This window comes from Salarias fasciatus, chromosome 19, assembly GCF_902148845.1.
Source record: "Salarias fasciatus chromosome 19, fSalaFa1.1, whole genome shotgun sequence".
NCBI lineage: Eukaryota > Metazoa > Chordata > Actinopteri > Blenniiformes > Blenniidae > Salarias > Salarias fasciatus.
Window position 1 is genome coordinate 20,551,597 of NC_043763.1, and position 21,885 is coordinate 20,573,481.

The 21,885-nt window shown below is 43.0% G+C and overlaps 1 protein-coding gene across 1 annotated transcript in view; it reads right to left on the reverse strand.

The window, feature by feature from the left end:
- pxdn (peroxidasin) overlaps nucleotides 1–21,280 on the reverse strand; it is a 55,717-nt gene extending 34,437 nt beyond the window's left edge. Inside the window, exons 1-3 of the mRNA XM_030117121.1 lie at nucleotides 21,073–21,280; nucleotides 3,595–3,666; nucleotides 2,829–2,900 (exon numbers count right to left, since the gene is read on the reverse strand). Coding sequence (XP_029972981.1) covers nucleotides 2,829–2,900; nucleotides 3,595–3,666; nucleotides 21,073–21,260 — 332 coding nt within the window. The 5' untranslated portion in view covers nucleotides 21,261–21,280. The remainder of the gene's footprint in view (nucleotides 1–2,828; nucleotides 2,901–3,594; nucleotides 3,667–21,072) is intronic.
- Between the last annotated feature and the right edge of the window lie 605 nt (nucleotides 21,281–21,885).

A 21,885-nucleotide genomic window follows, 5' to 3' on the forward strand; every position in this document is an offset into this window, starting at 1 on the left:
AGTCATATGCGCACCAGATGATCCTCTGCTTGGACACAACCAGGAACAAACTGACTGATATGTTACTGACCAAAATGCTTCATGGCACCATTTCATGTGCTGCAAGTCAGTAAATCCCACTATATGCGCAGAGAAGGGTGAATAAGATCCACATCAATAGCACAATACTGTTAAAGTGCAACATCCTGGAAGCGTTATTTAAAATTTACTGACTCAGTGTCCACTGAGATGAAGGACCAGGTTTTGCACCCGGCAGACAGTAGTACTGAGAACAGTACCAGTACTGTTCTCTTCCCTCGCCACTCTTCATATGTTTTGCTTTCCAAAACAAAAAGGCACAGTCATATGCCTAAGTACTGCATCATTATTAAAGAAGTAGGTACTGCCACCTGTGTGATCTGCTTGGGTTTTAGTCGCTGTTTAATCAATGTTTTGTGAAAACTAAAAGTTTCATAGCATCTTGGCGCCTCAGTACTAATCAAGTTACTTATACACTCTCTCACTCATCAAATCCTTTGGCAGATCGTCTTTTCATTTGTTTAAAGTCATTCCAGCACCCCTCTCCTCCTTGGATTTGTGGTTTTTCTCGCAGTTCAGATTTTCATTTTGTTTAGTAGATTATTGTACTTTTGCCACATGGACATATTCCTGTGAATTTTATATCAAAAATTTAGATCTTGAACTGCTTGATCTCTTTAAGTGAGTCTCTGATCTCAGTTTTCACATGAATACTGAAGAGCTGTAAAGAGGATTGGCAGGATCTGTGATGCACTGAAATGCATCGCTAATGAAGAAACATTAAAAAAATGAGGAGGGAGAAAAAACTTGTGAAATGCAAACTGGCTTAAATATTTGGCTTCCTTTCTGAAAACTCCTCCTCTTTTGCGAATCAATGTGAAACACAGCTGGCTGCAGCTTGTGTGTGTTTGTGAGTGATTCAGGTTTGCGTGTGGAGTTTATATGACAAACTTGAACCAAGCTTGTGTGTGAGTGTCAAGAAGCTCCACGTGCAACTATCTGGGGGGGGGGGGGCGTCCATGAACTTGAATAACTGTACAAGTTCTGTTAAGCGCGTTGAATAAAGAATCAATCCTCAACATAAACACACTGATGCACACAATCATGGATGGACGCAAAGCGCGGGAATGATTGGAAGAGGATCAAATAAACAGTGAAGGGTTCCCACAAAGAGGCGCGCTGACCTCTGTTTGACTTGTTTATGGAGGCGGTAAAGGGAGGGGGTGGGGGGGGGGGCTCCGGCGTAGACGACCGCCCGGCCATTAGGTTGTTCAGGACATGAAAGATGTCGAGGAGTGTTTTTACTGAGGTCCAGAGGAAGTGAAGAGGTGAGGCGGGGGATAACATGCACCCCCCCAACCAACAGTCCAGTGAATGAGCAGGAAGGGAGTGGGGGGGGGGACCTTCACCTAATCACAAAGGTTGGAGCGATGGCTCAGGCTTCAGATCAACTTTAAAGTGAGAGCGGCTCTGTAATTAAAATAGCTTCTCGATAGCTACAGGATTTAATTACAACATGGGGGGGAGGCGGGGAGGGGGAGGGGGGTGGGGGTCAGGAATGTGTATGTTTGTATTTGTGTCAGAGCACACAGAAGAGAGGAAAAAAGGAAACATCCAACCCCCCCTCCCCACCCTTTTTCTCTCACTGACCAGAAGTGATATACAGTCATGTGAACGGAGGAGTTCATCCCACGCCGACTCGCCGATGGAGGCCACCGCCGCTTAAAACCTGTCCGACCAAGCGCTGCTAACGAATCACTTACATGCATCTTCACTCACATTTATTAGATACTTCAGAAATAGAGCTCCGGAGGAGTTTTTATTCTGAACAATTGATGTCACCTTGGCAAAGTTTGTGTTTTAAGCACAAAAAGTAAAAGCGTGTTTAACATATGTATGATGAACAAGCTTCAAACAGGCCAGTAAAACACTCTGAATGCAGAAATTGAAAATAGAAACTTGCTTTCCTGGTTAATGCTAACTTAAGTTCAGCAAGTGTCAAACTCCCTAGTCTTTCAGGCCCCATTTACACCACGTTTTAAGGTGAAAACAGAAAACTTGCGTTGTGTTTTTGTGTCCGGTTACATGACAACTGCGCTCAGAGTTACTGATAATGTTACTTTTTGAAAGCCGTACCCGAGGGGGAACTTTTCAAAAATGCTCCAACTACACCTCCAAGGGAAAGGAGGGAAAGCACAAGTTTTTGAAAACGCTCTCTCCTTCTTCATGAAAATGGAGGAAAATAGAACTTTCTGAAAATGCACCGATAAATACTTATAAACCAGAAGGAAAAAAGGTGTGGTGACGCACTGCAGCAAAGCGAACGTGCAATTTTGCTCAAACACTTGTTTGTGTGGGTCCTCTGAGGTCCCAGCGGGGAACTTCGTCATCTCGTTGGGAGCGCAGACGCTGCTCTCACCACAACTGCAGCCCGTGAGATGATATTATAAGTGACTAACAAAGTCAGCAGACTAACAACATGCCTTAGAAGCACTGCTGTTCTCAATCTGCCTCCAGGTCAGGACTTCCAGACACATAGGAACAAAGGATCAGACAAAGAGAGCCCTTTTGTGGACCCGGTTTCCGTAAACGCTGATGCATTTTCACTGACTGAGCAGTCTGGCTGTCCTTCACCTTTGTAGTCACATAACAATCAGTCAGGCAAGTCCCAGCACAGTCACTCTGCTGCTGATTGAACATAAAAACTCATATAATTGTGGCTTTTTTGGAAAATAGGTCTGACAGACCAGCGATCCTACCCTATTGTCTGAAAGTGCACTTACTGAGCATGAAAGCAAAGCACAACTTACAGATACTTGAGGTTTTCCAGGTCTTCGAACGCTCCCCTGGGGATCCTTCGTATATGATTGTTGTTGAGGAGGCTGCGAACAGAAGAAAACAGGCGCTACTGTGTGCTTACAAGATGCTGCAGTCAAAAGCAGAAAAAACTGTGTTTCACATTAAAAGGTGTGTGATTGTGCAGTCCGAATAGCTTCAGCCTGAAACCAGAAAGAGGCTACGAAGGCCTCAGCAGACACATGACAGGCCGGCTGGCTCATAGGAAAAGCTGGATTTTCTCCAGCTTTCAAGGACTTTTCCGCACTTTGAAACCTAATCTAAGCAGCGATGCATGCAAAGCACACGTCCACGCTTTTATAAACATTTCGCTGAATGTGCTGTTGTGTTTCCGACTCCTCAGCATGCACAGCAGGCACGTGGGAGAAAGCATCTCAATCACATCTGCAAATATTTGAGCAAGGCGAGGTGCGTTTGATTTATTACAGCCCCTTACCAGCTGACATGTGGTCTTCTATAGATACCGAAGAGTATTAGACTGATACATACATCTCCTAAGACATGTGAAGTTTATTGCTTTTACTTTAAGTATTAGCTTGAAAATCTTCAAAAGTGGATGTATGATGAATATCTCTGTGGGTGAATGATTGAAATGAATTCCTTGAAGAGTACATGCTGACCTACATGTGCCAAAACACAGCAGCTCGATGAAAACAGGTTTGAGTCGCTTGCAGTGATTGTTGACCGTTTGAAATTTCAAGTGCGAGAAGGAAAACTTACAGTGTGTTGAGGTTCTTTAATCGTCTGAAGGAACCCGTTTGTAAATCCTTGATTTTGTTAAACCTCAGGTCTCTGGAAAGAATAGAAGAGAATATGATCAGATGAGAAAATCAAAGTACATTTTAGATGAAACCAGTTCTTTTTTCTTTTTTTTTCGGTAATTCACTCAGGACCGTTTCACCTTTCAACATGTAGCATGTTGGAACGCCTGGAATTTCACACCAGCTTCTTTCATCTCTCTGAAACTGATCAGTCCCGACTTCAAGCCCAAAAAGCATCAAGTGTCATTTTTTAAAATAACAATACAATGTCCGACACGAAGCACAAAGGCCTATTCACACTCCAAAAAGGAGGAAGAACAAAAGTTTGCTTCCTGATGTCAGGCAGCAGCAGAAAAAAAAAACTTGTTTAAGTCGGGATATTTCATACTCCGAGACGAAGCTGCGCCAACTCAGATGCCAGGCCCCCTCACTGCAGGCACACTTCTGCTGATGTTTCCACGACACAGCGAGAGGGAGAGACAACGGCCTCAGAGGGGAATCACAGCCCAACGTGACATGGACCATACCTAGACCAGATGAATCCAGACAGATCCCTGACAGTGATATCCAGCAACATAGGTCAGGCTGGTTGAATTCTTTCCAATGGACTGAAATGAAAGTGAGCAGACTGAGGTGCGGGCTTTGTTGCTTGAAGAGTATGACCCAGAATCCTGCCATAGTCAAAGATTCATTAAAAGTCTGATACATTCTCAAAGATTTTCATACGTTTATGAGCAGTGTTCCTCAATATACAAGCTGTGATTTGCTACCATTTATTGTCAAAACACCCTGAGTAAAGGGTTTGGTCAACCTCATAATTCCACACGTTGAACATATTAAATATAAACACTGAATACACAGATGTTATATGTGACTGAAATGGTGGGAAAACATATCAGATCATGTTTGAAGTGTAGAAAAAGAGGCAAAACACATCTGCATGATCTCAAGTCCAGGGCAGAGACCATCAAGTAATAACCCTGGAGGATAATTTGACATATTACTCATCTCAGAAGAATGTTTTTGTCAAGCTTTAATCAAGAGGGCAGATTTAAATAACATTTGCCCCAAAGATAACAAGCACAAGGCTAGCTGTCGCAGGAAGCAGGTTTCAGCCTCCGTCTCTTCTGAAGTCCTAATTTAAAGAGACTGTAAGGATAACAAAAACTGACCTGGCACTAATCACTCTTGGTTTCACAGAAAAATCGCTGAGCATGCCATTGCTGTGACAAGCTAAAGACCCCACTACTCCGTTTAACCATGTGAAGGTGAAATCACTCTCAGCTCCGTGTAGCATTAGCAGCCACAGGATGACGAGTTACATGAAATCTCATCTCCGCACTGAGGCTGTGTTTGTGGAACTGTGGCTCTAAGTCATCTGATCCTCAGCTAAGCCTTTTGCTAAATGGATTTTTACAAGATGTTTCTGTTAGCAAAGCCAGTCATTCACATGTGGAGTATGGCTTCAGACACGGCTTCTCACTCCCCCCTCCCGAAACTGTTCCCACCCTCTGATGACTGTGGATGTTTCTGATGCTTAACGTGACAACCACCAAGGCGGAGAAGCATGAAGAAAGCCTGGCGAAAACTCATCTAGCCAAAGACACCGTGAGAGATTTATCGCATCAGCCTCTCTCCTCCAGAAAGCTCGACTCCCCCAGTAAAAGCTCTGGCTCTCGACCAGCATTCTTGTTAACCACTGACCTTACAGGGTAAATATTCTGGGACTGGGTCATGCAGATAGAACGTAGCGCACTGCCTGTGCAATACAGGCAACATATCAAGCTGCTCACAGCCAAAAAATTCAGCTCCTTAATAAATAAAAATTCCTTCTACAGTACAACTTTTTAAGACATTTTAAATGGACATGTTCGATTTCTCCTTCATCTCTGCATTCACTGGGTCTGTAATCCTTTAAAAGAAAAAACAAAAAAAATGCGCCATGCATTCCTGAGCTTTTGCTTTCCTGTATTTCTGTGAAAAATGTAGGCCAAATAAAAAGAAAATCAACAGATTACATAGTCAGTGAGATGTTTATGGGTCATTCCCTCCATAAAAAAAAAAAAAAAATCCCTCACATATGGATCTAATAATACTAAGGCCAACTTTTTCATACGCTGGCCTCCTTTCAAAAAGTCTGAAAGCTAACAAAAACTGCTCTGTAACTGAGCTTTATGAGGAACATCCTGATGTTTTCACCTTCAGCAATCCTCAATTTCTTAATATCAACCTAACATCTGCAAAACTCAATGCTAAAAGCACTTTCTTTTCCCAATTAAAGTGGTTCATACTGCATCAAAAAACCTGCTGGAAGTATTTCTGAGGGACATTGCTCGTGGCTGTTTTGGGTCTTGAACACTTGAAACATTCCTAAAAAGTCTTGTCACTGAATGAAGAATGTGTTCCGGATCTGAATCCGCTCTGTCGTCAACAGGCGTTTTCAGACCAAGAATTCAAGAGAGTTTCACCCTCTCAGCATGAGCTTGTATAAAGGGGACTGTAACAAACTATTTGGGGAGACCTTTCTTTATTTTTATCCCTCCTTTTTGGCTGGATGATTTTCTTCCACTCTTGTCCCTCTCAGGAGGAACTGTAGCGATGCAGGACAGAGGGATTGGTCAAACATAAACACAACCCATGCAAACAATCGGAGAAATGAGAGCATTCTCTGGAATCCAACTCGTAGTGTCAAAGTGAGAGCGATGAACACACTGAGGAGCAAACTAAAAATGTTAAACAATGAAACACGCCTAAGAACACAGAATGCAGGCATCAAACTAGAGCAAGAGGAATTATGTTAAGAAGTAGACCGAATAGAAACATAGTAAATCTTTGTGTAGCCATTTAGACTAGACTGAGCACGACTTCAGCTCAAAGAAAATAAACATAAAATTCCTTGTGAATGCCGCCTCAGGCTCCGCTTATCTCACGTTAGGTCATTTCCAAGTACCCGCTGGAGTTGGGGACAACAAAAGCAGCAGCTACACCTGCATGCTGTTACTTTGATAAGGGAGGAAATTCACGGAATATTTTCTGTTGGTGACCGAGCAAACGCAGAGAAGGAGACAACCACACGCACTCACATTTACATCGATAGCAGCAAAAGCCCTAACAGACGAAGCCTTCTGTGCATCTGTGTTCATTACGTACGGAATTTGGTCCACATCCAAGAAGCTTACGGATGTGTAGAAAAGTAATACCACTGATTACCTGTGGAGGCAGCGCTGAGCAGTCGATCTCACATGTGATCAGTGAAAGGATTTATCAGGATTTCTGGGTCGGTTAGGTGAGATGTTGTCACCTGTCAGTGGGGTTGAGGAGGTGGAGTGAGGGACGGTGGGACAGAGACCACCGCTCTGGGGTCGAAGCTGCTGCTGCGTCTGTTTGCACTTGTTTTGATTGCTCTGATCCGTTTTCCTGATGGCAGCGGATCAAACGGAGAGAGTCCAGGGTGTGAGCGGTCAGTGCTGATCCCGGCTGAGCAGTCACAACACGCTTTATATTAGAGGGTGTCTAACATAAGGCCCATGAGCCAAAAGCCGGCCCACAAGAGGCTCCAATTCGGCCCGCCAAACCATCAAAAAGATTGCATCAGACACAGGAGAAGTTTTCTTGACATTTCACTGTATTTACACCAGAAAATATCAACATTTTCATCATGTATACTCGGTCCAACAACCTCAAAGTTTATATTTAAAGGTTATTATGATGTTATTTCTCCAGTCCAGCCCACTCAGGAAAGTATTCATGAAATTGGGCTGTGTGGGCGCTGAATTAAAATGTGTTTAACACTCACACACTGTCACACACCAGAGTTGACCACTGCCTTATATGGCGCTCACACACCAACGGGAGCACAGGAGGTTCAGCGTTTTGCTCAAGGACACTTCAGCACATGTACAAGTAAGGATGGGAGATCATAGATTGGCAGAAAATCACTTGAGCCACTGCCTCAACTGGAGGCGTTTTGTACTTTGTTACTGCAAATGAACGATGCCAAAACAAATCCACTAATTCAAAAATCTGCTGCAGGTGTAGTCACCAAACACGGACGTTCCATGCGACAATAGACTGCTAAAAACAAGCAGCACCACTTTCAGAGGTATCACAACATCAACTGGCCTCAGCTTTTGTCAACGCTTCATGTGGAGCACTAAGACAACAGAAGCAGCTGTCGCGGTGCACAAACAATAAGTAGCAAGCCAGGAAATTAATATTTAAACAACACAGCTCAAAGTTGCTCAGCTTGAGTCTATGTCAGGTCCGGATGTCTGTCATTGAGCTGCTCCGATAATTTTAAGGTGTTTCCTCTGATTGTTCCAAATGCTCTGTAGTCTGGGGTTTAGTTATCTATGGATTGTCCTTGATCACACGTCCCCCAATGCAAAATCTCTCAACACGCTGCTCTCTGGCTGTGGGAACTGATGATCCCAATATGTACAATATAATGCAACTGAAAATGAGGAATGTATGAGCTCCAGAAGTCATAAAAATTATGACGGGTGGCTGGAATAACAAGACAGAAGAAAGTCAGCTGTAAAAGGAGACAGCTCCAACTCCTCTTACATCATGTGCACGCTCCACTCAGACGCCCTTGATTCCTGCATGCAGACCGATAATTTCTTTGACACCAGGCTGAGACCTGCATCTTAAACGGCCTCAGTCTGCCTGCTTGGGTTCAGAAGGCAGCAATCACACTTTGAAAACGGACCTCACAGACAGTGCAACAGCACCTAGCTTTATTTTAATCCACCCAAATCTAACAAGTGCGAGCACATCCTCGGTGTGTTTACCTCCCTACAAGTTACAGCAGACCTGCCGCTTCACCAGCACGTTGACACAGTTCCACACGTTGCTCTGACTGGACAGTATTCTTCAATTCTACAGCTTCTTTGGTACTTGCAGTCGATGGAAAAACAAGCAAGCAACGTATTGTAAGCAGAAATAAGAAAAAATATCTGCTTTGCGTTTTGGACCAGACATCCATTCATTGCATTATCCAGTCCAGGGTCACAGGAGAGCTAAAATAAGGGGAGGGGGGTTTACACACCCAGGACAAGTCAACAGTCCATCATAGACCAGACAGACACACAAAGTCACTAACAGACCTCACACACACACACACACACACACTGGGAGGACATGCAAACTCCCAACAGAAAGACCCGGCCTAGATTCAAACCCACAACTTTCTCGCCATGAGGTAAAAAACCATGATGGTTTCCCAAAAATGTCAGTGATTTAAAATTTAAAGCTATTCGCTAACTTTAATGGTAGAGAAACATTTGAATGACGACGAGTCAATTGTTGGTTTGTTGTGACATTTAAGGAAATTCACATTTTTTTCCATTTTAACCAGCTCCAGTTTCATTTCACATTTTTCTTCAACGCACTCTCAAACAACTTTCACCAACTTTTTAAGCTTTTTACAAGTTTTAGCCAAAGAAGTTTTAAACTGATGTCCGATTTCTACATATACTTCACTATGTTTAAAAAATAAAAAAATATAAAAAGTGCCCATGCATGTGAAAGAAGAAAAAAATGTTTTGCTCAGACCCACAAAAATTTCAATTCTTGCTTTTAAACAGTTTTGGAACCAACAAACCAGCAGAGAGTTTTGCGTCGACATGTAGCGAGAGCTGAGGAAGTGTTGCTGTGATGAAGCTGTCAGAAACACATGAATGTGAGAGAGGGGTGAGGGTCCTCTGTGGAAAGAACAGCACACCCCGAGGAAAGGAGCTCTCTCTGCAGGCAACAGGCCCAGGGTGCACGGCGCACTGTCCAGACATGCTGAGGCAGGGGCTGTCCTGCCTGTCTGCCTGCCTGCAGCTCCGAGGGATGAGGGCAAGAAGGAAGAAGAGGAGGAGGAGGAGGAGGAGGAGGAGGAGGAGGAAGGCGACGGCTACATGCTGGTTCAGGCAGCACTCACTTGAAGTGCATACATGAAACTAATAGTTCCTATCTCAGCTGTGGAATGTTCTGTATGCACTCCTTATAATGGACTCCTTATAGTGCGCTATACCATGTGAGAAGTTCAGAAAAAATATTGACTCAAATGTGATGAATTGGCCTTTGTTAGTAAGTACAAATACACGTCTCCCTGCTGTGTTTTATGAATTCCTGAACTCATTGTGAATGGTGGTTTCTATGTAGTATGATATAATCCATCTCAGTAGCACATTGCTGCTGATTACAGTCTGACTGGGTAACGGCTACCCGACCCAGAGACTTAAGGTTCACCTGCATCCTCCTTTTGGAGGAAAAGTACCAGGTCTAGAAGCTATCGACTTCCTAAGGCTAAGACCTGGCTGTTACCTGCATCCAGTACTGCTGTGATAGAGGATGCCATACACAGTGTAAAACTGGGTGGGGAAGAACCGGCTGCTGAATAGGGGTCCTGTTTGCACTTGTATTTTATCATCAACCAGAAAATGTCAACAAAACAAATGCTGAACAGTTGTTTTATAGATATATTCCATAGCGTGGCTTGACTTGTGCTAAAAAAACTGCATTCAACACTATGCATTTTGGATTATTGTGGTAGGAATTTCACTAGAACTCACCAGCAGTCTGGACAATGTATAAAGGAGTCAAAATGGTGGTAAAATGTTCTTCATTATGCATATTATTAACAATATACTCGGATAATCTGTCACAGCTGACATTTGAGTTTCCCTGCCAAGATGTACCTTAGAAACAGACTAGCGTCCGTTGTTTGGTGTGCTGTCTGGGTACAGGAAGCAGGACCTTACTGCACTAGGACTGAACTAACACAACCGTCATACCAGGGTTTATTACAGCAGTACCAAATATGACAAGCATGAAAAACTCTGAACTGAAGAACCATGAACTGTTAGAAAACCACATGAAGCATGTGCAGAACTGGACAAGGCGATACCTGTTGCACTGAAGGTGGCCCTGACAGACTGAGTGTCTCATATGTTTCATTGTACAGGATGCATGAAATAGGTGGATAATTCAGGGTTGCTGAGTATCTATTGTGTTTGTGACTTTGAAGCAGCCTCTTCCACATCGCCACAGGAACTACAAACTCCCTCAGGAACCCTGACGCTTGACTCTGTCGGAAATAGCTGACTGACTTGTTCAGAGCTGATCATTTGTTTTCATGAGCATTGAGGCGTATTGTGGAAATGATTCAGTTTTAAGAGCTGATACCCTGGCAACACAAACTATAAATTGCTATGACTGAACATAATCTGGTTGATGGGTGTTATTTTGGCTCTGGGTGAGACGACCGTTTCTTTGCCCAGAGGGCTAAATAAGGTCGAGCAGAGTGTTGTCTGTGACAGCAGGGTGTGTTTCAAGCATCAGCTGTCCGACGGAGGAAAGGAGAGGCACGGTTGACCGGCATGTCTGTGAGAGTATGGAAGTTACTGACATTACATCCTGTCTATCTGACAAGCAGTCTGAAAATTACAGAGAGAGAGAGAGAGAGAGAGAGAGAGAGAGAGGGAGAGAGAGAGAGAGAGAGAGAGACTGAGCTATAAACAACATCTGAGTGAATGTTTTGCCAGTAGATGTCGAGAATTAACTAGTCTTAAAACCTGCCGCAGTACATTAATCATAAACACAACCGCATGTACACTAATCTCACTTCCACCACTATTAAAAGCAGCGAAGCTGTTTTGTCATTAATTTCTGACCCTTTAAAGATATGGAACTATATAAAGCTAACACACGATTCAGGAGATCTAAAAATGTTCACGCTGAAGCTGAACAATGCGCAGGGCTGCTGATATCAATGAAGGCCACGGAGAACACAATAGAAAGGTCACACGGGCAATTTCACCGCATATATGAGAACTGTATCATCGACTTTCTTTGATAATGTTCTATTAACAAATCATAGGGCTTTGTCACACTGTCACCCTGAATTAGAGCTGTCATCCCCATTTGGATGAAGTTAACAAGGACTGAGCCGTTGTTCAGTTTGCATTTATGTGCAGGGGAGAAAAAACTTTGGCAGAAAATGTGAATCTTACTTAAATGGGAATCTCCAAACTATTGTTTTGGTGAAACGCCAGTGTTGCCTCGACTGTTGTGTCTTTTTCTGCTGCAGCCGCATTGGAAATGTTTGATCTGAGATTGTCAGATTATAATCTCAGACTCAGTACCGCCGTCTCAACAAAGGTGTACAATCATCACGTCTCAACGTACGGCATCAGGCCAATGCATTTTTTTTTTTCTTATAAATGTCATCATGAAACTCTGGAGAAAGAGTGAAAACAGGCCACTCTTGATGATCAGCTGTGCTGGAACAGGGTATTTCTTCTTCCCACTCCTTTTCAGGTATCATTCAGGAAGTTTTAATTATAAATGTGTCAATTTTGTGTTAAATTGTATTGATATGGCCTGAAATAAATAAGAAAAGAAAGAAAGAAAGAGCAGGGGAACGTTAAAAACATCCAGGACCGTGACCCATCAGAATTTCACACATTTTGATAAAATAACCTAGTCATTCAAAAGCGTGTTTGTAATTCTGGGGAGTGCTACATAACACCACGAGCATCCAGATATTTAAGCAGTATTGTGCATTGTTGCATCTAAAAGTGCTTTTTGCTGCTTGAGAAACAACAGGAACAAAAGAAAAGCAGGGGAAGAGAATGACTCAGTCCACAAAGGGACCAAAAACAGGAAGAACGGAGGACATTTAGCACACAAAGTGTTTGTAAACCACTCTGTGGTAAACGATCTGGTAAGCTAGACGAGCGGAGACCGCTGCGGTGTCGGCACAGAAAAATGTGCACCGATTGCTGAACGTTTAATGGTGTTTGTACTGGGACTTATTAAATGAGCCTATTAACTCCCATTAATCTGTTTTGATGGCGCTTAGCCAAGAAGGGACTATAAAACAGCGAGGCTAACAAGCCCACCGAGGGGCTCACAAACTCTTCCAGGTTTGGTCTAAACAAAAGCCCTGAGAATTGAACCGCTTTTCTGGCTCAGTAACAACAAAAGTCACGAGAATGTGACAACAATGGCTCCTAATTCAGTGAGAATAGATTGATTTCTTCTGCAAAACAAAGACTTTAGTCATTCACCTCCACAGGATGGGAACCTGGCAAATTAGTCTAGCGCGCAGACGTGGACAAAGCCGACGGGCAAGAATAAGTAATTCAGTATTGTAATGTGTTTTCTGGGATTAACCACATGACTTCACTATTAAATGGCACTGCTTGCAGTAGGGCTTTTTGGCTCTCACTGCGTTGAAGTTTAACCTTTCCCGGGGATGGAAATTGGGATGACAATGTTGACAATCTGCCTGAAACCTACCAGTCCTGTGGAAAGACTGAGGCTATCTGGGGACGCAGCAACTCAGGCTCCATGTGGAAGAATTACAACTTTCACTGGACTTATCTTATCAGTAAAAAACAAAAAAAAAACAAAAAAAAAACAAAAAAAACCCACAAAGCATTCATCCGCACACTGAATTAAAATGCATATTACACTACAAGCCTAACTCCAATAAGGCTGAGGCAATGTATAAAATGTACATCAAGTATAATTTGCTTCACATATAAAATATTACTATTGGGACATGAGTGTGATATCATACAGTGAGAGTGTGACATGTTAAAGTTTATTATTAATATCTTATCATGAATTTGACAGAACTAAACAGGGACACATAATTATTATATCATGTGTGGCCATTAACTACGATAGATACCACATTACTTTTAATTCAATAGCTGGGTGTAAGTTCATTGCTATTGTAGCTGCTGTCTCGATGATCCAGTTCTTCGGAAGCTGTCTAATGACTGCTGAGGTGCATACCTGTACTCAACTCATCACATTGCAGATGCGCTCATGCAAACAGTTACACTCACTGCGAGGAACCATTCAGAAATGCTTCTTGAATGACCTCGTCTCGCTCAGGATGATCGCACGACGGGCATCGATCCAACGTGAGCGGCATCTGAGTGCCATGTGTGCACCCTCCGCTCCCAGCAGTCAAGGGAGTCATTTAACTTTGTAACATACACCCAGGTTTGACTTGCCAAAGACTCTCAGGCGTGCGTGAGTCATTCGTAGTTAAACAAGGACGCCACTGGCTCCTCGCTTGGTCGCAAGTAATAGAGAGACAGGATGTCCAAACATGGCTGCAGCGACTCTGCAAAACACATCCTGTGTGAAAAAAAGTCAGTGACAAGGATTTGCTCCTTGTCAAGGGAGTGCTGGTGCACAGCGAGCGCACATCCAAACCCTGTGCTGCATGAAGGATTACAGAGGAGAAAATACAGCTGAGGGCCGTTACAATTAAAATGAGCAGAGCATGTAACTGAATCCCAAACGCTTAAACGAAGGCTCGTGGTGCCGCAGATAATGACTTGGATCTTTAGAAAGCATCTCAGCAAGGTCAGACGTTGTTCTCAGAATATTTTCAAATAAAATATTGAAAAGTTTTAAAATGGAATAAGAAGATTTCAAACAGGAGTAACAATCACTGACATTTTCACTCATGGACATCTACAGACCTGCAGTCTCTCCGCTTTGCACACCAAGCTGTCGCAAATGTGCAAAACCCATGTTGCAAAAGGCTGACTGAAGCGCAACACATTACATAGAAATTGTGCATTCATTCTCTGCATGTCAACATATTTGCCTTATCAAAGGAGCAATACTGCCCCAGATACCCACCCACTAGGCAAACGTGAGTGTCTGCGGTCAAAAAGTGTGTCGAGAGAGTTCAGCAAGGTAAATGTGAACAAATAAGAATATGATAAACCCGATAAAGCCCTGTCAACATGATTGCTTCAATAGCCCAGTCCTAACTATCAAATGTTAGCCAGATATTATGCAGCCCTAGTACACACACACACACACACACACACTCATATGAATCTATTGCAGCGCACTTCTTGTTTCTTGATGCCATGATTCAATAAAATATGTTGAGCAGCAACATGAAAGACATTTGACTGCAAGCAACCCCCCCCCCCACACACACACACACACAAACACACACACACACACACACACACACACACACACACACACACACACACACACACACACACACACACACACACAGGACCTGTAATGACGTTGCATCCATGTCATTTCTGTCATTTTCATGAAAACAAACATCGTTTACAAAGCTCTGCTGAATAAACACAAAACTTTCCTGAAACAGAAATGATGATTTACACTTGAAACATTGCATAAACGTGGCCTTAAACTGATTAAGACACTCCTTAATCATGGAGGCAATAAAAACAAACTCGAGAATAAAAGTCTAAAAGAACTTATTTACTGCTGAAGCAGGATTTAAAGGAAGTTTCAAGTCTGTATAGGTTGGAGAAAGAAGCTGCTGCAGCCTCTAAAAGATCTTTAATTACCTTGTGACATACCGCAAGGTTCAATATAGCTTAAACAATCTACTTTGCTGTATACTGAACTACTGTCAGCACAGCGTTTCCTTCAGAAATGTGTCAGACTGTGGTGGGTGTGGTTATGGGCCAGTAAACACTGTGCTTCAGTCATTTAACTGGAAACACGCTGGTAGCAAACAGCATATGAGTGTTGGTGACATAATAAAAAGCCACATCAAATCGAGGAGTTGAACTCTTTACAAATGGTCTGAAACAATGTCGCTACACAGCTTACAGTCTGGATTACATCACGGTGCTGAGTCATGGAATGGATTCTTTTCAAATCAGCAAAAAAAAAAAAAAAAAAACACTCAAAGACTAATTCAAACCTGGATAGAAACAGTTTGGATTTCACTGCAATTTGTACCATTTCATGTGAAACACGACTTTTGTTTTCAAAAGAGAAAGTTATTGATGGAATATCTTTGTGTTTCTTCTTGTGCTTGCTCGGTCTCTGTAATGTGCTTTTAATACTCGCTTCATTCACACTAACGTTTTACCATGAGTCAGACTATCTCAGCTTGTTTTACCACCAGTGCTTTCATTGTGTGACAGCCACAGTAAAACAACAACCTGTACTACAATAATTAAATATTAAAATGACAAAGAAAGCCTAAATGCAGTAAATGTATGAGGCTTTGTGGCTGGGGGATCTATCAGACTGCCACTTTCCCAGCTTGTCAGAACACTCAACTGTAAATTCATCAAGTTTTTTGTCCATCTACTCACATATGTGCACAAAGAACTATTTTCTATTACTCTGAGGCATGAACTATCTCAGCCACAATCATATGTCAATGTGCTCACACACACACATACACACACACACACACCTTCAACTAGTAAGAACTGTTTGATGGATTGTTTTACAACATGAAACTGAAGAGTCTAACAACAGATGACTGAGCAACCTCCAGGTACAACCATTCTAGGATTCATTTCTTCAGACTCTTATTTTCTTCTTCTTGTGCCAGTTGACTGAGTTCATATTCCATTTCACTTGCTTTCACCTTGCTCAGCAAGTATTACGCCCAACTTAAGCTGAGAGCACTGCAATCAAACCTGATTACACAGGTTCACCGCAACATTAAACGTAAACCGGCTCATTTTCCCCTCGACTTACGTGGAGAGTTCACGCCATGTCATTTGCAAATGGTTCTAATGCTCCCACCGTTCCATGCTTCGTTTTTGTCATCGTTCTGCATAAGAGGAGCCCATTAACTCCTCTCAATGCCTCTGGATGCATGGGGGCTAATTTGTTTGTTTTTTCAAATAAGAATCGATGTAGCCTGACTGATAGGGTTAGGGTTAAAATTCACCTCATTACATTCCTACTATCTGATTATTTTGCTGTGCTGGTGTACTGTGATCCTCTTTCCTGCTATATCAGGTTAAAACGTGCACAATGAAACTGAACTATTGTGTATTTTTCTTCACTGAGGTTGTGGCTTTTCGGACCCGCTGTCCCAGACAGTTCTGTCCTTGTTTGAGCAGACCTGAAAGTCCAGAAATGATCAATCGCATTCACTGATAGCACACGCAAAAAACACACTCGCACACACACGAAATGGGACTTTACAGCCATGTAAGGTGCTGGCCGTCAGTTCGGAACAACGCTGGGCTTCAGTGTGTTGCCAAAAGGACACTTCCACCGAAAGACAAAAGTCAATCAGCTGACAGTTGCAATGCTTCTGATGTTGTTCAGCGATGTTTCTGCTCCTATTTCTTTCTTAAGTGTACTATTTTATATCCTCGTAATTGGGTCATTTGGACTATCTGATGTGCAACTTCTCAGATTCTCATCACCACCTCTCAATATAACGGCTGGAGTCAAGGTCAAGTTTAAACTGTACATAGTGTGCATTCGTGTAAGATCAATTATCTGGAACTAATTGAGAAGAATTGTGAAACACATGCAGCAGCTGTTCGAGGCTGGATGAGCACAGGAAGGGGCCAGTGGAGTTTCTTTCAACAACTATCTTGGGCCCAATCTCCCTGTGCAAATGAGCAAAGCTTTGGGGGGGATTTCTGGCTTTGCATTCCATAATGCTGCAGAGACCGAGTGCCTCACAAAACCTGACTGCAGCAAATTCCACTGGGACTCCTCTTATTTTCTCTGACTCACTGTCAGTCAGAAAAAGGACACTCTTTGAGGCGGTGAGCAGGCAGAGGGGGAGCCGATATTTACAGAGAGATGATGAAAAGTCTTTTGCTCCCTGACACAGTGACACAAATCCCCAGTGCAATGACGCTGCTAACCCACAACCAGCAGTTTCCCCCTCGTGACACGGACACACAATCCATTGCTCCCACGAGCAAGAAATTACATACTTGAACAGTGTTTTGTGTGTTCTGACATTTTACAACAATGTATCAATGCTCTAAAGCCCTTTGTTTCCCCCAATTTAAGTAACTGGATTTATCTCAATAGTAAAATATTTTCCAGTTCTACCCTCTTTGCTCTTCATAGCGACATAGCGCACTGCATCGCAATCAGTACTTTCCCGTTTCTGAATGGCTGCACTCACAATTACCACATCCAAACTATCTGTAGAGTTCAGCAGTGTCAGTGTTTTCCATGTTAATCTTTTTGAAGTTTGGATACATTAAGCCTAATAAAATAAGACAGACAAAAACACATTAATCATGTCTCACATATTTACACTTCATGTCACTGCCAAAACTTTGCAAAGTTGTAAGTTCTTGACTTGAGGCGTTTTGGAGCTGCAAAGGCAATTCCATTAAAAAAAAAGGCAAATATTTGATGAAAATATGTGCTAATGGAAAGACAAAGGAAATCCATGAGAAGATATGGAGCAGTTTCGTTAAAGAAAGGGAAAGTAATTTACTGTGCAGCCTCAAACAGACAGTCCACAGAGAAAACAGCTGAAAAATAAATGCAGGCTAGAAAGAAAAAGAAAAAAAAATATCCCTCCATGTTTCTTGGCACACAGCCCATGTGCAGTAGTGCACTTTAGGTTTTCTACTGAAGTGGCCCACAGGAAACAAAGAAAGATGTTCTGAGTTTGAAGAACTTTATGATACGGGAAGATTTAAGAGGACAACAAATAAAAGCAACTCTCCACAACATTTGGCATGCTGGACTTTCCCAATGTGTAAGGTCAAATCAGGAAATAGAAATCCCTATTTGTGTGACATGTGGCACTGATCGAAGGATATCGAATGAAACCGAGGACTCACACAACAGTACTGAATTAAATCAACCTCAAAGGAAACTATAATTGTAAAGTGATCCGGTTATTTCATATTTATATGTCAGATATCTCCAAATATGTACTGGAAAATGTAAAATCAAGTCTAAAGATTAAATTGGGCAATTAATCTGTCTTATTTTTGAGAACAAGTCTCAAACAAATTTCTCAAAGCAGCTCTGAGGGCCTGAAGTGAGCTTTTCATTTAAAAGCCATGCAGTGGATTAGTTCAGTATCGAGCCGTGTTGATGGAGAGCTGAGAATAAGCAGCTACAGCTGTCTCTGCACTGATCACTTTACACTTAGGAGCTTAACAACTTTGATCAGAGCTGCAGTTACAACTTCAAAAAAAAATTCAAACAACGATCTGCCATTGCTGCAACTCCTGCCACTATTATTAGCAGTGTGTTTCCAGCATTGCTGCAACTGATTGTGAGTGTGCACCCAACAAAAAGTCATTCTACTTGGGCTCCTTCATTAATCACACAGTTTTCAGCGGTGTTTTGTGGCTATATTTGTATATAATACTGCTTCATATAGATTTTAATTCATACTTTCTGGATTTAGCAGAATTTCCTTGTCTAGACTAACCCAAGTGTGCAGTCATGCTCCACTACCTGTGCACTCAAGGCTCATATGGAGGATCATCTCACACCCTTATAATATTATTTTGAATTCCTGGGATGGCATGCTGCCAGGTGGTGAGAGGAATGCGGTCCCCATACCGATACAGCACATAGCTCCAGGTCAAGTGTCTATACCACAAACATATCTTCGCCAGCTGTTACTTAATCCTGAAAAGCTGTGGGGCTCCAGCCCCGAGGACACCACTTATACTGCATTATCACCCGAAAGCTGCACAAGGAATAAAAAAAGTGAACAGCCCATATTGAAAGCCAGACCTATACACTTTACTGACGTGGTGCATGGCAAGGAAGATCAGCAACAGCAATCAGGAACAAGACAATCGCCAATGGAAAAGTTTGGTGACATTTCAAGGGAAACAGTGCTGTGGTGCAGAGAGGTTTTCTCAGTGCAGACAAAGAGGGACAAGCTGGGTAGGTGCAACATTCACGTCCTGACATGACATCCGAGCAAGGGGGGTGGGTGGAAAGCGACAAGTGGCTGCAGCTTCAAAGCTCACCAGCATTAAAAGCTTCTGGAAAACCACAACATGCTCTCCAACAGATTAAGAAGCATCCTACGGAAGACTCAAGCAATCCTTTCATTGGCGTGGTGAAGTGTGGACTTTCATCTTTCCTTTTGGGGGGAGGGCTGACTGTGGGTTCCCTGACATGGCTTTACAGCTGACCACAGACCGACGATGAGAGGGCGAGAGAGACTAACTCTGAGTGTGTTCCAGTGGTATCAGCCCGCTGAGGTGCCCCCCTCCCTCCAGTGCGCACAGGCTGAATGGAGCTATTTATAGGGTCCATGTATTGTGGCCTGAAATGCACAACAAGATCTCGCCGGCCAATCAAGCACAAAGGGTGCCGCATATTTGGAGGACCGGACAGATTGTGCTCCCTTGGCTCTGAGGCACTTCTGGCCGAGCGGCATCAAAAAGGAGCCCTGTCTAACTGAGTGACTGTGGGAGAGTGCTCGTGACAAAACAGCACGGGCTCAGAAGTGCTTGGCAGATAAGAAGAATTTCATTACTTTCACGGCAAACGGAGAAAAACAAGCAGTTTAACCTGTGTAGCTCAAGTACAATCACAAACATTTCATAGAGCATAGGGCTGTGTTATGTCTCTGTAATAAATTGGCAAAAAGACCCACACAGGCTGCCTTGGAATAACAATCTTCCCTCAAAACCAAGTGCACACTTTCTCAAAGCAAGGGACCCATTGAAATATGAAGACCTGGAGGTTGGCTTAGTTACATGGATCCTAAATAATCACATTGGGCTTATTAAAATTATATCATGTAAGCTCTTCTAACTGATGAGTCTGGTTCTATCCACTGGAAATGTAGCTCTGTTTTTCATCTGATTACAGTTAATGTAAACGGGCCATTTGACTGCTTCCCACTATTGAAGCTCTGTGTGCATGTATGTTACATAATGTCACTGCGAGATGCTTCAAGCATGCTGTTTTTTAAAATAAGAGCCAGTTACTAAGCACCCCTGGAAACGACACTGCTCGTAAACATATTAAAAGGCTAAATTGTTGCAAAGCAGTTTAACAGAGTCCACGAGGAGTTAACAGAGTCAACATAATCCATCTTCAAGTCTGGTGCATGTACCTGGATGTGGGATCAAGTGTCACAAGCAGCTAACCTCATAAAACTGCACATCAGTCTGATCACTTAACACAATCTGACGTCTCAATCACAAAGAACTGCTCCGGACTGACAGAAGATTGTAACATCACAGCGACTGTGGCTGTGCTTCAATAGATCTCATTCATCTGCATGAAGGGGACTGTTACCACAGGACTTCACCAGCTCTCAGAAACCACTTGTGGCTGACTTCACACAGCTGTTTGACCCTTCAAGCCCTTCTTCCTTAACCCCAACATGCCCAAGGTGAACTCTCTGGCAGGTGTCAGAACTTTCTGCAAACTTCTGCAGGACACTGGAGTAACCTCTGCTGACCATCACAGGACAGGAGGACTTCCACAAGACTTCCACGGCCCCCCTTTGTTGCAATTTCAAGGCAAATCGCTCACTGGCATAGCAATAAAGCAACAACAACAAAAAGTTCCTCTTAACTCTTACAACCAGAAGTAACTTCAACCAAGAGTTTTGAAAAGCCCGTCCCTTTCTTCTTTCTACCAGCCGGTTCGGTTCCCGTTAGTTGGCAAAGGAGGGAGGAAAAAGGCGACTTACAGAATGGTAGTCTGCGGAGAGACGGCTGGCACGGTTTCCAGGTTCAGATGCATACATCTCACGGTGGTTCGGAAACACAAGCAGCGGCTCGGACAGCACAGCGCCGGCCGCGGTCCGCCGGCGAGCAGCAGCAGCAAAGCCGCGGCGAGGAGACACGGAGGGAAGAGGTGGCCAGCCCGCATCGCCATTGCTAAGCAGTGAGCCGAGCACAGACCGCCAGCTGCCCCGCTCACACACTGGGGGAGAGAGGGAGAGAGCCGGGGAGAGACGGAGAGAGGAGGAGAGAGAGAGAGAGAGAGAGAAGAGGAGGAGGGGGGAGGCTTCACCTCCAAACTCCAGGGAAGAACTTCAGGTCAAACTCTCCACGTCCATGTCATGTCACACCTTTCTCCCTCCAACACAAAACAACTTCACTCAGCTGGACTTCGACCTGAAACTTTATACAAAGGAGATCAAAAAAAAAAAAAAAAAGAAAAAGAAAAAGAGAGATTACAGTCGACTACAGCGCCCCCATCGTCTACAAACACATGTAATGTCACTTTTGGTTTAATATTTTTATATGAAAATGTATTTTCTTGTCCAAATCATCTTAAAAAGTACGACCAAAAATAGTTTTAATTAATAACATTTAAATCAACCAATGATAATTAATATTTTTCAAAATCACCTCAAACAATAATGAACCACCTTAAACTTTTTTTTTGTATTTTATCGATTTAACTTCTAGCTTATACATTTTAAAATATCTGTTGATATTTATAGCCTATATAGCCTACTAATCTACATCAGCGATAGAAACTGGCTGCCATCAGT